Source organism: Chaetodon trifascialis, chromosome 10 (assembly GCF_039877785.1).
Source record: "Chaetodon trifascialis isolate fChaTrf1 chromosome 10, fChaTrf1.hap1, whole genome shotgun sequence".
NCBI lineage: Eukaryota > Metazoa > Chordata > Actinopteri > Chaetodontiformes > Chaetodontidae > Chaetodon > Chaetodon trifascialis.
This window is the reverse complement of record NC_092065.1, coordinates 9,808,388-9,822,351: the sequence shown is the minus strand read 5'-3', so window position 1 is coordinate 9,822,351 and position 13,964 is coordinate 9,808,388. Positions and strand designations below refer to the sequence as shown.

The window sequence follows — 13,964 nt, the reverse complement described above, 5'->3', positions numbered from 1 at the left end:
ATACATTACAGTCCGCCCAGGCACAGCCTATGGTCACAGCGCTAACCTGGCTGTGATACGCAATGTATACATCGTTTTCCGCCATTACAGGCTCATTCATACACAGGACAATAATACCAAAGTTGTCTTTTAATATTTAATGGCCAAACCGTTATGTCAACAGTCATTACATTTTACATATCAAGACAATTCAGTGACAGATCTGTTTTGTTGATTAAATTGATCTACAGAAAATTCACTGACAACCACTTTGAAAATGATTAGAGTCATTTTTAAACAAAATGCTAAAACATTTCCAAGTTCCAGCCTCTCATTTTTGAGGATTTGCTGCTGATTTGCATCACATGTGATGGCTGTTATAATAAGATGAGTCATTTGGGTTTTGGACTGTTGGTCACACCAAACAAGCAATGTGATGACAACATCTTGGGCTCCAGGAAACTGTGATGGGCATTTCCACTACTTTATAACATTTTACAAATGTTAAATGTTAACGATAATAATCATTACTTGCAGCCCTCTTATTTGATTTCTCGTTTCCTTTGTCGTACCCAACTGATGTTTTTTTTTGTTCTGATAGAGTAGTGGCAAAACTCCATATCTAAAGGCATATTATTACAGTAATTACTTGGATAACAAACTCATAGAGCTGTCATACAATTTGTAAGTAGCCAGCTAAATGTGAGTTTTCGTTGCTTGGCAACCCAAGTTCCTGAGAATATAGTGTGAATGTAACGGCAAAGAAAAGGGAACGCCGTCAGTTCGCCGTGGCGGTTGGATCATATCATGCATCAGCTTTGATTATCTGCAAGCAAGCTATTTCTGATCCTGGCAGTCCTCAGTGATGATCTTCATCTCATGATGCACCTCTTCCTGATAAAGCCACATGTCACAAGGCACACCTCTTCCCACAACATTCACACTCATATAGGACTCAATTTATCTGTGACAGATGACCAGAATCAGGAAAAGCATTCAGATCATTTGCTTCCATTTTGACCACACAATAATTAATTAGCAGCAAAGGCAGTTCATCAGTCAGTTCTGTGTCTGATTATTCCAAACGAGCTCCTCTGGCTCCAGTAGCCACCACGTGACACACCTCCACATCGGCCCCCAGTTTCTGAAGCTCATCCAGCCAGATCTGTTGCTTCTGGGACAGACGGTCACTGGGCCCCTTCACCTCCACCAGCTAGAACAACAAGACATCCCCTGTCACATTTACACCAAGGAAAACATCAAATTCAAAGAGCCAGGATGTGACGAGATCTCACCTTGTAGCTGTTCTCTGAGGTGTTCCACACCACTAGATCAGGCAGACCTGCACGGCAGTGTCTGTAGTCTTTTGACATTCGTGCTATTACCCCTCCTAAGAAGGCTCCACCCAGGCATGACACAAGAGACTGCAAATAGATAAATAACACATGCAGTCAAAACATATAATCCTAATTATTTACCATAGCCTATGGAAGCATCCTTTACATTATCTTTCCACATATAACTAGACATATAATGTATAATGTGATATACATAATATAGAGCTGTAATAATGTAACCACATGTTCATTACTGAGATTGTAGTTGGTCTGGACAGCATTATAATGAAATGTTTCTAATGTTTATCCCCCCCATGTTTGTAAATGGAAAAGGAAAAACATTAGAAACACTTCTCAATACAATGAAATCCAGTTTAACACCACCACAAGCTATAACCTCAATAATAAACATGTAGTTAAATAAAGTAAATATCTTTTCTGACTTGAACTGCATTCAATTCTACAGGTGTACCTACTAAAGTGGTGTATGTGAGTGACAGTAAATACCTGTGCCTGTTGAAGGGATGAGAAACGATCCCAGCTGACCAGCGAACAAACTTTACCCTCCTGGGAGGTCCAGACCTCTTCTACCATGGCGTGCAGTGTCTCCACAGATGCCTCGCCAAGTAACTGCACACGAGAGTCAATCGCCTCCTTTCGGTTCTCGTAGAAACAGTCAGTGTGAAGATCCAGTGGACATGTCTGTGAGGAGAAAGGAAGACAAGTTAAACTGGTATAAATACACAATATCCCACAAATACAATATTGGTAGAGCTTACTTTACCTGGTACGGATTTCTGAAAACATCTGGAATACCTTCCATAAAAATGATGTCCCAAAGCAGAAGAGCAAATAACGTAGAGAACGTTGAGCCCTCTCCATGGATCCCTATTGCATTAACAATGCCTAATCAATGTTAAAGTGATAAAAGGATACAGAAATATTTTTGATAGGTGAAGCAAAACCTTTTACCTTGGTCAAAGCCTTGTTGGCGGTAATGTGCTAGAGACAGCTCTTCCACTGAGCCTATTACAGTGGCATTAGCACTCTCTTCCCCCTCTTCATTTGCTGGTATAAGAAACATAGATTTCCCCATTCCCCCCTCATGAGGAAACAGCTGTCCCCGGATGGTCACCTGCAGACAAGAGCATTAACAGTTCATATGTCTATTTTTTTTACATACACCAAAAAATTAACACTTGTTTTTCTTCCCAGATACTGACATATTGTTAAACTCACATGTCTGACATCTTCGACTTGGATAGTAGGCAGGTCTTTTAGTTGCAGACGATACTTCTTGAAGCTGGCAGACTCTTTCATCCTAACAGCTCTCTGATGAAGAGAGAGCTTATGTCCAGTTCGCACCAGAGGGTCTGACAGCCCATCTCGGATAGCACAAATAGCCTAGAAATAACAAAAGAAAAGACAACAGCTATTACTGAGAGCAATGTCACACATCTAAATGTCTTAAAGAGGTGAATGAGGTCACTGGTACTCACTTGGTCAGGTTTCTTTAGGTGCTGGTGAAGGTTTAATGCCAGTCTGTCCCACCACCGCCCTCGGCTGTCAAGACAGTAAACGGACTGCAACAGTAAGGACCGCAGCTCCTCTACTGCTTCCTGTAACACAATAGTAGACCCTTAGCTTCTTTAATTGTGACATATTATAACTTTATTTACAAAGGCTGAATGTGTGTGAGAGTGTCAGTGGATAATGTCAGAAAACCTCATAGCGACGTAGCCTCTGCAAGACCTCCACCCCCCTGGATAAGATACGAGTGTAAGCCCATCCTGTGGTGAAGCTGCGCATGAACACAGGCAGCTCCTCCTGGTGACTATCACCAACACAATAATAAAGAAATCATATAAATAATGTCCAGGGAGTCTGTATCTGTTTCAGGCAGAAGCAAATGAATAGATCTATGTCACCTGAGGTCATGGTTTTTCTGCAGCTCCTGCCAGGCACTTTTGGCAGCAGTGTAAAGCTCCATGGCCTCTTCCCACTGACCTCCCTGCATGGCTGAAGCTACCTCTTGCAGGGCTCGCATGGATGCTTCATATCTGGTGTGATGGATGGAATCCTGAGTTTTTATATACTGCATAGATAAATGTAATAACAACAAAGTAATTTATTTTCCAGACCCCCACCTGATAAGATCATCTCTGTCCTGGAACACCTTGGCTGTACGCTGCACTGTGTAGTCTGGGAAGGCCAGGCGTCCCGAGTTGACCAGTAGGATTGTGAAGAGCTGGTTTTGCCCACCAGCCGCCATCTCCTCCTCATCCATGGTGTCCGTCAGAGAGAAGAGTAGAAGGATGCGAGAGAAGACAGCCCGAGGATCACGACACAGGCGCACACAGGGACCTGCGAGCTGCTTTGCTCTTTAAGGTTAGAGAGCAGAGGGATGAGAGATCATTGCTGCAATACTACTGAACAAAATGTATTTCATCATCTCACCTTTTGAGGATAACAGCCCCAATGTTGTTTTGAGCAGGGGTCATAGAGAAGAGGGACTTTTGCTTGCTGAGACGGAGAAGTCCATCCACAAGCTGCTGTTTCTGAGTCCCAGAATTGCCCAGATGGAAAGTCTTAGCAAGAGCTTTGAGCTCAGGAGCAGGCAGGAGATCCAGAGCCTCCCCTAACTCCTGAAGGTCACTCTCTTTGATGAACAAAAGCACAGGAGGGTATGAAGAAGTGAAAACCAAAAAATATACATGTTTTAGCAGGATTGCTAAATTGCTGTTTTGTATATTCTATTGTAGTATCATATGTACTTTATTTGACAGATTTAAAGGAGGTCAGCTAACTCTGCTAAAGATGCCCTAAAATGTCAAATTATGTTATTTATTAAGGCTTTAGCAATTTACCTGACTGTAGAAAACCACCTTGAACCAGTTCCTGAGCAACAGGTCCCAGATCACTGCATATCTCCTCATAATCCAGTTTATTTACTTGGAGCCACTTCAGCTTCCTCTGAAAGAGTCTCACGTACAGCTTCTGCCCCATGACTTGGAGAGGAGAAAACACCTGTGAGTGACGAGGCCTTACTTATATTAAACAACAATTACTAACTGATATTTCAACATACCTGAGAGCTTCTCAAATACATGTACGAGTGACATATCATGCTGGTCGAACAACGCCCTGTCGTCCTTGTTCTCCAGGACAGCCTGAAGCACAGTCCGGAAGTTACGGAGGTAGTAGGGAAGCCGTGGGGGGTGAGAGCCCTCGACAGCCTGGTCATTAGTGGCGTACTCTGCAGCAGACTCTGGGAGTGAATCACTGCTGATGGCTGCTGCACTGTTCTCATGGGTCTCCTGTGAACTTAGAGGGGGCTCACATGCAGTAGTGGCAGTCGCTGAAGGGACTTCAGTTTTAAGATGGTCCACATCAGTCGTCTCTGCCTTGTTTTCTCTAGACAACACCTCCTCTGGCTGTCTGCTGCTCCCCTCAAATTTTGCCTTCTTTTTCAAAATAGACCCCTTGCCGGTTGGAGTTGTTTCCTTTTTTCTCTTTGCTAGTTTGGAGGAAGTAGAGTGCAACTTCGGATTATCCAATTTTTGGACAGTTTCTGATTTCGATGCTTTGAGTTCAAGATTATGTCCTTTGTCTGAACATGATAGATCTTGCACTGCTGTTGGAGTGTCCACGCTGGTTGTTGTCAGGTCAATAACTGTCACAGATTTGTTGTTGTCTTCTAAACTCTGAATGCAAAGATTTTCTTTCTGTGAGCTGCTTCGTGTTTCAGAGTATATCTCCTTTTCATAACACTTTGGCACATGTTTATCCTCTGTCTGTGTCCTCTCAGGTTCCTTACATTTCCTAGATAACTTGGAGGAGAGACTTCCCAGGTCAATCACCCTGACCACACTTTTACTGCTTATCTCCCGCGGTGGCTGGTGAAAGCTTTTCTTTTTGAAGTAAGGGCTGGTATTGGTCTCATTGACCTCTTCTTCCATGTTTGGCTCCAGCGCTGGGGACTTTGGGGGATTCTTTCTGGGTGACAGCTGGATGCTTGGCACAACACGATTACTTGCTGAGGCGGCACTGCTGTCTCCTCTCTCAAAGTTCTGACATTGCAAATCAATGTGCTCATTGATCTTGAATCTTGGTACCAACTGGCCACAAAGCGGGCAGGCCAGCTTAGGTGGGGGCTGACTACTGAAGAACGAGGTGATTGGAGCTGTGGTGGCAGCAGCACTGGCAGAAGTCCCAGCTTTGACATTGCCTTTGTTCTTGGACAATGACAAACTTCGCTTGAGTTTGTCTTTGCTGGCTCTGCCGGTCATGGTACAGACGGAAGTGGCGTTGCTCGATGAACAGTTTTATAGGCATACTCTTAGGAGCATTAACGTATGATAATGCTAAGGTCTGTTTAGCTCACTTAAATGCTAACTGAGCTCATAAAAAATACTTCATTTTAAATTGTAACACTTTTCGGGTTTTGGTGCGACACATATGCATTAGAAGAATTCCCCAAACATTAATGTAAAGACTGTCAATGGGTCAAAACATAAGCTAACATACCGGTAGCGGTCTCATTTGGTTACAGACGAGCAGCACGACAATAACAATCCCGCTTCTCAGGCTTAACCAGCAGAGCGCAGAATGCTTTTCAGGGTGTAGCAATCGATCTCTACCACATCGATATTTTCTCAACTACTAATGCAAAATAAACAAGGTGAAATTCCCCCCCCAAAAAAATAAAAATCTTGGTCTACATGTAAAATATTTATATGTAGATATATCTGTTAGTTTAAGTTAATGATAATACAATACAAAACATATGAATTACCCCTTTTACACTGACACCGCACACTGTTAAATATATAACCAATAAATATTACTTGTGCTTTGAACTAAAATGGCAATGGTCAATTATTTAGGCGTATGTTTGACCATTCACTCATTCCGCTTCTCTCTGTGTTATTATTTGTTGGCTGAACAGGGTAGTGAGCACATGATGGGGGGTGTATTTTCTACACAGGTTCCTGGGCTGCTGTGCGGCTTTTATTCAAAAATCACCATTCCGGAGAGCAATCTGATCTGATCAGCACACGGGCATTTCACGAGGAGGGCCGCCGACAGGACCGATGCTGGTAAGTGCCACACGGAATAATCTAAGAACAAATGTCAGGGGAAAAAAAACATCTTGTAGAGATGCAGAAGGGCCTCTACGGCTTCCGATGACGGGGCTGAAGACAATGCTGGATGTGCCCCTCTGGTACAACATCAGCCCATAAGGTGGATGTCAGCATGGTGCAGTCTCGATGCTTCAAATCAAGGTCGATTTGTATTGCAGCAGCAGGATGGTGTTGCTCCCAGATGGTGAAAGCAGCAGTGTGTGCTGAGGGAGTCAGCTCCATCACTGTCGTGGTATATGCGCAGGGAAACCATATATCCGATTATCTTATCGATATTTACGCAGATGGGAATGCGGCGTCCAGTTATGGGGAAACCGGAGCGACCACAACAACCACTCCTGCAGCTGCGGCAAAAGTTCGGCGTAATGGTTTTATAAAACACCACAAATACGTGAAGGGCAGGGCAAAATGCGTATAATCTTAAACCTGGAGCGCGAACACAAGCCTATAATAAACCTTATTGTTTTTAATTAGCACTTCAGCACCATGGAGAGGTCATGATTAGGTCCGCCTGTCATACTGTACTGGAGGTGATCTGGCGGGGATTAGGGTATTTTTTGTACTCGTAATACCATAATCTCAGTTGCATTATCATCTGATCAACACGGTGAGCGGTGAGGATTTATTGTGTCTAGTGTGTTAAACCTCAATCATACCCGAAAGCTGGAGCCCAAACAGCGCAGTCGAGCTGTTTTTTTCCAGTTCAGCCACAAGCTCAGATGGTTCATGTGTAGATGAGGGTGTTGACGTGTTTATTCTGGGCGGATATCAGACCACCGTGTTCAGTGTGATATAAAGCTCTGATACACTGTGTACCAATCATTACCAGACCGAAAGCATCACATCAGGGGTGTCTGGCTTTTCTTTTCTTTGAAATCTTAATGAACTTACTCAGAAATAGTCGACATAAATGGCCATATTGGTCCTAAATATGTATCAATGTGTGTAAAGTACAGAGGCTCATTATTTTGTTGAAAAGACTAATTTTCTTTATAATATCCTTTTTTAGGTTATTTGTTGTTGTTATATTTTCATTATCAGTCAGTGTGCCAATTATGTCAAAAAATGTCCACCATATCTTCGCAGGCCTCAAGGTAAATACTTTAAAGTGCTTTTTCTATCTGACCTACAGTCTGAAACTCAAAGCTGTTTGAATGACTGAAGCTTGTGAGCTTATGAGAGACTGGAACCAGTCGATTTTGGCCCTGTTGAAAAATAGCAAACAATTAACTGGTTATCAAAATTGTGGCAGATTCATTTCCTGTCAGTCAGCTAATTGATGACTTGATAATGGTCTAGTTCAGCTCCTTCATTAGTTTAGCTCTATTCTACTATATGACCAAGTCTGATTTAGTGCGACAGTGTTGTGATTGGTATATTTTCTTTTTTTGTTGCTAAAACAATCATAAAAATGGCTGAAATGAGTGCAAAGAAATTCATTTTCCACCAGGTGTGTTTGCATTGTCTGCTCATTTGTCGATACATGGGATGTTATGTTGTAGAGATGCTGTTGGGATGTCAGAGGAATGATGTACTGTTCTGCAAACGGGTTCCTCAGAGGACATAAGTCATAGATCATAAATCTGGCACCCACACTAGCCACATCATAAAAAACATTTCAGAGATGAGTTTGTAAGTGAGGGTATACTTTAAGTAGAAAAAAAAAAAACGATGATTCCGCTTCAGAAAAACATCACATGCTACAGGCTTGACTCACTTAAAGCATTTTTCCTGTTCTGCGGGATGTCAAGACAAAATTAGGACAGACACAACAAAGCAAGATGACAGATAACAAACAACATCGGCAGTCGACATGGACAAAAAGACTGTGATGGCGAGCGTGGGTGTTGGTGTAGAAGTAATACATTAATAAGTGGCCACTGGTTGTCCGTGAAGGAGGAATTTCTGTGTTTGTTCTAAATGTGAAACAGTGACATTTGCTCTGATATCATCGGGGATCTCAGTCCAAACTGTTTGTCTAAGTGTGGAAAATAATCCTTCATCATATGTTATTTAAGTCTGGTACAGTATGAAGTGCTTGAGAGATGCTCTGGGAATGTGTTGTCTCATGGTGGCTTAGAGAGCAGGGGTGGGTGATATGCCCTAAATGAATATCACAACGTTTCAGGGTATTTGTACTATTATGATATTTTTGACAATATGACAAAATATAGAGTACAACTTGCAGAAGATTTGGTGATGCTTTGCTGAGACAGTGTAGTTTGTTTGCGTAGTTTCCATCTCAACAATAGCCACTGAGCTCTCTTTGTGGGATTTTTGCCTCTCTTTGTACTCATCTGTGTGCTTCTGCTTGAGGGGGTGAAATAAGTTTGTTGTATGTTGTAAGTTGGAATATTGCCATGGATCATATTTGGTCATTATGTTAAAAATTATGCCAAAGTAAACAAGGGAAGAGGTTGCCTTGTAACTGAAGCAGATTCATAATAACTACATAATTTGTGTATTTATGGAATAGATGGTTGGATAAAACCTCTGAAAGCTCAATTCTACAGTATGTTGGTTCCCTGGCATAATTCATGTAAATTCTCCTCCTGATTTTTCTGGTAGTATTTGATAAAAGGCAGTTGGGGATTGCAGAGTGTTTCAAAAGGTTGCTTAGGATGTCAAATGAAAGCTTACATAGAGCATGATGCAAGCACCTCAAACATCTAATTATGGTTATCTATCGTTCACAGGGTTGAGGGTGGTGGGCTTACAGGGCCAGGTATGGCTCATGGAAAGAGGCCAGGAACCATCTCCAAAATATTGGCTCCCAGTCCTCCACCGTGCCCCGACCTTGGACTCTCTACACAGAGCCTGGAAGAGCAGCGGGGCTTGGTGAGCGAAGCGTCTGAGCAACCACCGTGTACCTTGAAGGATGATGACAACGACCAGCTGACTCCTGTCCCTGCAAGCCACTATTACATGAGTTGTGACCCTAGTCCTGAGGACATGGAGGACACCTGCTCTGAGTACGACAACGTGGGCTCTGACGTGGAGCAGGACTATGATGAGGTGCTGCATTTAAACAGAGAGGGCGTAGTAGACACGAGGTACTACAAGCAGTACTGTCCTGAGGAAGGTGGCTATATAAAGCATGCAGTAGGTGATAATATTAATGAGAACAGCAGTGCTGCTGACCAGTTCGCTCCCAGGCCTCGTCACAGCACAGAAATATGCGAGGGATCACAATCAGACACTAAACCTCACAAGACGGGCCATCGCTTTAGGTCGCATTGTGCTCCGATTGCAGGGGATGAAGCAGAGAGGAAGGTGGAAAAGGGCCAGGAGAACAGGTTCTTCTTCAGTGATGGAGATGAGATAGAAGAGGTGCTGGATGGGGCCAAATTTATAGAGGATTTAGAGGAGACTGAGACCAGTGTTCAAAGGCAGACTTGCCTTTATCAGGACAATGAGAATGAACGAATTAGAAAGGCAGGTGATGAAAGGGAAAGAGAAAATGACACTCGACTCGCAAGAAACCAGAATATCCCAGGAGGCGGTAAGAAGTGTGAGTTGTCACACATGGGGTCGAAAGAGAAAGAGAGGCAGGGTAAAGGACGAGGGAGGAGGGGACCAGGAGAGGACACGGAGCATGTTGTCTCTGGGATCAAAGGATGCGCCCTCAACAGCAATGAACAGCGCCCAAAGACGGCGTCAAAGGACTGCAAAAAAGTGGCCGTGCGGACCAAAGCTAGGTCGGGCTCCAGCAAGCAGCATCCCCCTCCACCACCTCGTCATTCCCATGCTCCGTCGCCTGCCGACACCCAGAAGGCCCAGCCTCGCAGAGAGACTCCTCCCGTTCCCAGACCTAGTCCCTCCTCTGCCGCCAGCCAGGAGAGCGAACCCAGGGTTATCAAACCATCCCGGGCTCCTCATCCCACACCGGAACAACAGAGGGAGCCTCTTGAGGAGAGACAGAGACGGCCAGAGAAACCCCAGCAGGTAACCAATACGAAGAGGCCAGGTCTTTGTCAGATCTCCTCCCCTGAGGCTTGTGTTTGTTAAAGCTTCAGCACAATCTACCAGCACTGTCCCAGAATGAATTAAGTAATATTTTAATTACATGCTTTGCCACAGATAGTGTTTGTCACCCAGGACAATGAGAAACACGTAACAGGAGGCCTGCCTAAGTTAAAGCAGATATTTGTACACAACAGGGTGAGAAGCCGAGCACAGCTGTGACACCTGAGGACGTGCCAGAGCAGCCAGGGAGGCCTCAGTGTCCAGAGCTCGTCCCTGCAGACGAGAGCGACACACCCAAGGTGACGACTTGTGGCTGATGTGTTTTCTCGAGTATTATCACTATAACGATGTTTATCCTTGAAGTCTAACATATAACTTATTTTAAAGAAAACACAGGAAGCTGCTGCCTTCCCCAGTTTTGAGGATGGTAATTATCTCATAATGTTCTTACATTTTGTAGTTTTCAGAAGTCTTTGGAGCACATTGTGATGTTTTGCATTGAGATCCCTTTCTCTGCACAGTCCCAGGTCCCTGTGAGCCAGAAGATCTTATTGATGGGATCATCTTTGCTGCTAACTACCTTGGCTGCACTCAGGTGTTGTCTGATAAAAACCCATCCAAGTCTGTCCGCATGTCCCAGGCCCATGAAGCTGTCAGTCGTATCAAGGTAATCTGTGTCTTTGTGGAGGTCGCCGTTAACATCCATTGACTAAAGCCAAAAAGTTGCTCTGTGCTTTCTTGTTTCTGTGTCTCAGAAATGTAGGCGAAGATTTCTAAAGAAATTTGATGAACAGATTGGTCTTGTGTTTAGGAGGAAATGATTAGAAGTTCATGGTGATCTGGATCTGGGAGTTTTGCCATGAGAAAAGTTGCCTTTTAAACTTTAGCCGTCAAACTAAGATATTCCAAAAGGTTGTGTTTGCAGCATTGCTGAAGGAAGTATTCCTCCTACACTGAAAATATTACTTCAGTAAATATATGTAAGTACTTAAAGCGCTTAAAGTATTAATACTAGTGACACTGACAGGAAAATGTAGTGGGGTTAAAAGTAGAATATTTCCATCTGAAATGTAATGGAGTGGAAGCAGAAAGTGGCGTGAGATTAGAACAAGTACATACAAGTACCTCAAATTTGTACTTCAGTAAATCCTGGTTTGGTTTCCACCACTGGTTTGCAGGTTTAAGTAGTGAAGCTCTTGTTCAGCACCAGCGGAGGCTCGTGCCCCCAAAGTGCTTTTGCTTTGGATTTCAACACAGGCATTAAAGGCATTTTTAAATGTATAAGTATTTGTATTGCCAGCTGACTTTAAGGATAAGCAGGCAGCAGAGTCATTTTCTCACCACACAGTGGAGCTGTTGGATTGTTTTTTAGCTCAGTTGCCCATCTTATTGTTCTAATAATGAGCTAAAAGTTGCATTGTGAGATTAAACTACAAGAATATAAAGTGTCTGATAAAAACAATATGTCATTTATTTCCAAGAGCCAAGATGAAGACTCTCAAATGATGACAGAGGTGGACCTGTTTATCTCCACTAAAGCTGTCAAAGTGCTGAATGCTGACACGCAGGTCAGTAACTCAGAGATCTGTGTGTTGATTGAGCCTCTTTCCTCTGTTTAATCATCCCAGTGAATCTACTTTGAGATATAAATAGTGATGATTGTCATTGTCTCTGCTCCACGTAGGACACAATGATGGACAGTGCCTTGCGTACCATCTCCTACATTGCCGACATTGGCAGTATTGTGGTTCTGATGGCACGGAGGCCCATGTCTCAGGCCTCATCAGAGGATTTCTCAGAATCTCCCGACTCTGCCAGCGAAGGAAAGAGTCAGTACAGGATGATCTGCTATGTCTTTGAGTCAGAGGATGTAAGTGCTTGCTGCTTAACTGCACATACATTTTGAGTTTATACTTATGCTTTAGATATTTGTTCCATGGTCACTTTAACCGTTGTGATCTTTCTCACCTCCTTGTTGCTGTCAACTGAGATAGCCTTTCTGCTGAGTAGTTTTCCCCAAACGCTTCCCTTCCCACAGGCGCAGCTCATCGCACAGTCCATCGGTCAGGCCTTTAGCGTGGCCTACAGAGAATTCCTGCGAGCCAATGGCATCAACCCGACCGACCTGAGCCAGAAACAATACAGTGACATCATCAACTCCCAGGAAATGTACCACGATGACCTCGTTCATTTCTCAAACTCAGACAACTGTAAAGAGGTGTGACATTTTTTATTTGGCTGCAGGTGAATTGTGATGCTGATTGATGGATTTCCCTTAGCACAGGTGGTTGCGCCAGAATCTCATGAATCTTCTAAACCCAGTTCAAAATGTGCTTGAAGAGGAATAAGAGGTGCTTTTTTCCTGTGTTCCAGCTGTACGTGGACAAGCAGAAAGGGGAGAGCCTCGGTGTGGTGATCGTGGAGTCCGGTTGGGGCTCCATTCTGCCCACCGTCATCCTGGCCAGTATGCTGAACAGCGGCCCAGCAGCCCGCTCTGGAAAACTCAGTGTTGGGGACCAGATCATGTCCATCAATGACACCAGCCTGGTGGGGCTGCCACTTGCCACCTGTCAGGGCATCATCAAGGTACCGAGTATATCAAGCACCTCCAGCTACTGTTTTCACCCACAGAGTTCAGGGTTCACTCATTGAAATATAGTCGCACTTAAGGTTAAGGTACACATATTCTGCTACCATATTGTCTCTTTATTAGTCATTATAAAGCACTTATTGGTGCATTTTTCTGGGATTATTAAGGTTGTAATTCATGTGCAACAACTTCCTGACTTACCATTACTAAGCAGTAATTAGGAGCTCATTGGACACCAAGATAGGCTGCAGCCTCCGATGACCCTAACAGGATTAAGTGGGTGGACAAAAAAGACGAGCGAATAAATGTTTGATTTAATCATGAAACCACAACATCCTCAGCGAGTTATTCCATCCACACACTCATGCAACATGACACTGAAACACCTCACAGAGGCTAAAACGCTAAAGGTTAAGGCCCATTGTTTCCAACTGAATGTATATACTGATGTTTATTTTTAAAAATGGGTCAGAAACATCTACTTTTATTTTGGAAAAACAGCTAAGCAATTTCCTGGTTGTTTGCAAATTGTTCTCAAACATCAGCATTTTTTCATGTTTAGTATTTTTAGTTGTGCATTTGGTGCACTAATAAGTATTTAGCTGGACGATGTATGTGGGAATGAACCAAAAGAAACTGCAGCTTTTTATAAGCTATATCAGGCTTTGGCTGCAGGTAATGCTTGTCCTTCACAATGACCATAACGTTAATGTGTTTGTCTGTTTTTTGGGGACATGGTCCAGGGTCTGAAGAATCAGGTGAAGGTAAAACTGAGTATTGTGAGCTGCCCCCCTGTCACCACTGTCCTCATCAAGAGACCTGATCTCAAGTTCCAGCTTGGTTTCAGTGTACAGAATGGCATTGTGAGTAAGCCCTTGTTCGTATGAAGCATGACACACCTGAAGAGCACTGCTGTTTCTAAAGAGAGTGAGGCTTGTGTTATACGCT

At 43.5% G+C, this 13,964-nt stretch overlaps 2 protein-coding genes across 2 annotated transcripts in view; one reads left to right on the top strand and one right to left on the bottom strand.

Annotated features, from left to right (window-relative positions):
- Nucleotides 1-131: 131 nt before the first annotated feature.
- Nucleotides 132-5,897, bottom strand: fan1 (FANCD2 and FANCI associated nuclease 1). The gene is made up of 13 exons (XM_070973164.1): nt 4,405-5,897; nt 4,184-4,324; nt 3,774-3,975; nt 3,464-3,697; nt 3,245-3,376; nt 3,042-3,150; nt 2,816-2,935; nt 2,556-2,720; nt 2,289-2,451; nt 2,101-2,204; nt 1,824-2,018; nt 1,275-1,403; nt 132-1,192 (listed from the first exon to the last, which is right to left on the bottom strand). The coding sequence occupies exons 1-13, from the start codon at nt 5,603-5,605 to the stop codon at nt 1,055-1,057; spliced, it is 3,033 nt and encodes a 1,010-aa protein (XP_070829265.1). The 5' UTR covers nt 5,606-5,897; the 3' UTR covers nt 132-1,054.
- A 379-nt stretch (nt 5,898-6,276) lies between these two features.
- Nucleotides 6,277-13,964, top strand: part of apba2a (amyloid beta (A4) precursor protein-binding, family A, member 2a) — a 10,920-nt gene continuing 3,232 nt past the window's right edge. The window contains exons 1-10 of the mRNA XM_070972201.1: nt 6,277-6,415; nt 9,157-10,405; nt 10,621-10,725; nt 10,814-10,853; nt 10,948-11,093; nt 11,908-11,994; nt 12,111-12,296; nt 12,465-12,644; nt 12,800-13,012; nt 13,760-13,879. Coding sequence (XP_070828302.1) covers nt 9,188-10,405; nt 10,621-10,725; nt 10,814-10,853; nt 10,948-11,093; nt 11,908-11,994; nt 12,111-12,296; nt 12,465-12,644; nt 12,800-13,012; nt 13,760-13,879 — 2,295 coding nt within the window. The 5' untranslated portion in view covers nt 6,277-6,415; nt 9,157-9,187. The remainder of the gene's footprint in view (nt 6,416-9,156; nt 10,406-10,620; nt 10,726-10,813; nt 10,854-10,947; nt 11,094-11,907; nt 11,995-12,110; nt 12,297-12,464; nt 12,645-12,799; nt 13,013-13,759; nt 13,880-13,964) is intronic.

Bases quoted from the DNA above. Each gene is read 5' to 3' on its own strand.
- fan1 (XM_070973164.1), bottom strand. From the start codon at position 5,605: ATGACCGGCAGAGCCAGCAAAGACAAACTCAAGCGAAGTTTGTCATTG. The intron at 2,019-2,100 runs GTAAAGTAAGCT...TTCTCCTCACAG, and splicing joins TTTTCAGAAATCCGTACCAG to ACATGTCCACTGGATCTTCA. The intron at 1,193-1,274 runs GTGAGATCTCGT...TTGTTGTTCTAG, and splicing joins CCTCAGAGAACAGCTACAAG to CTGGTGGAGGTGAAGGGGCC.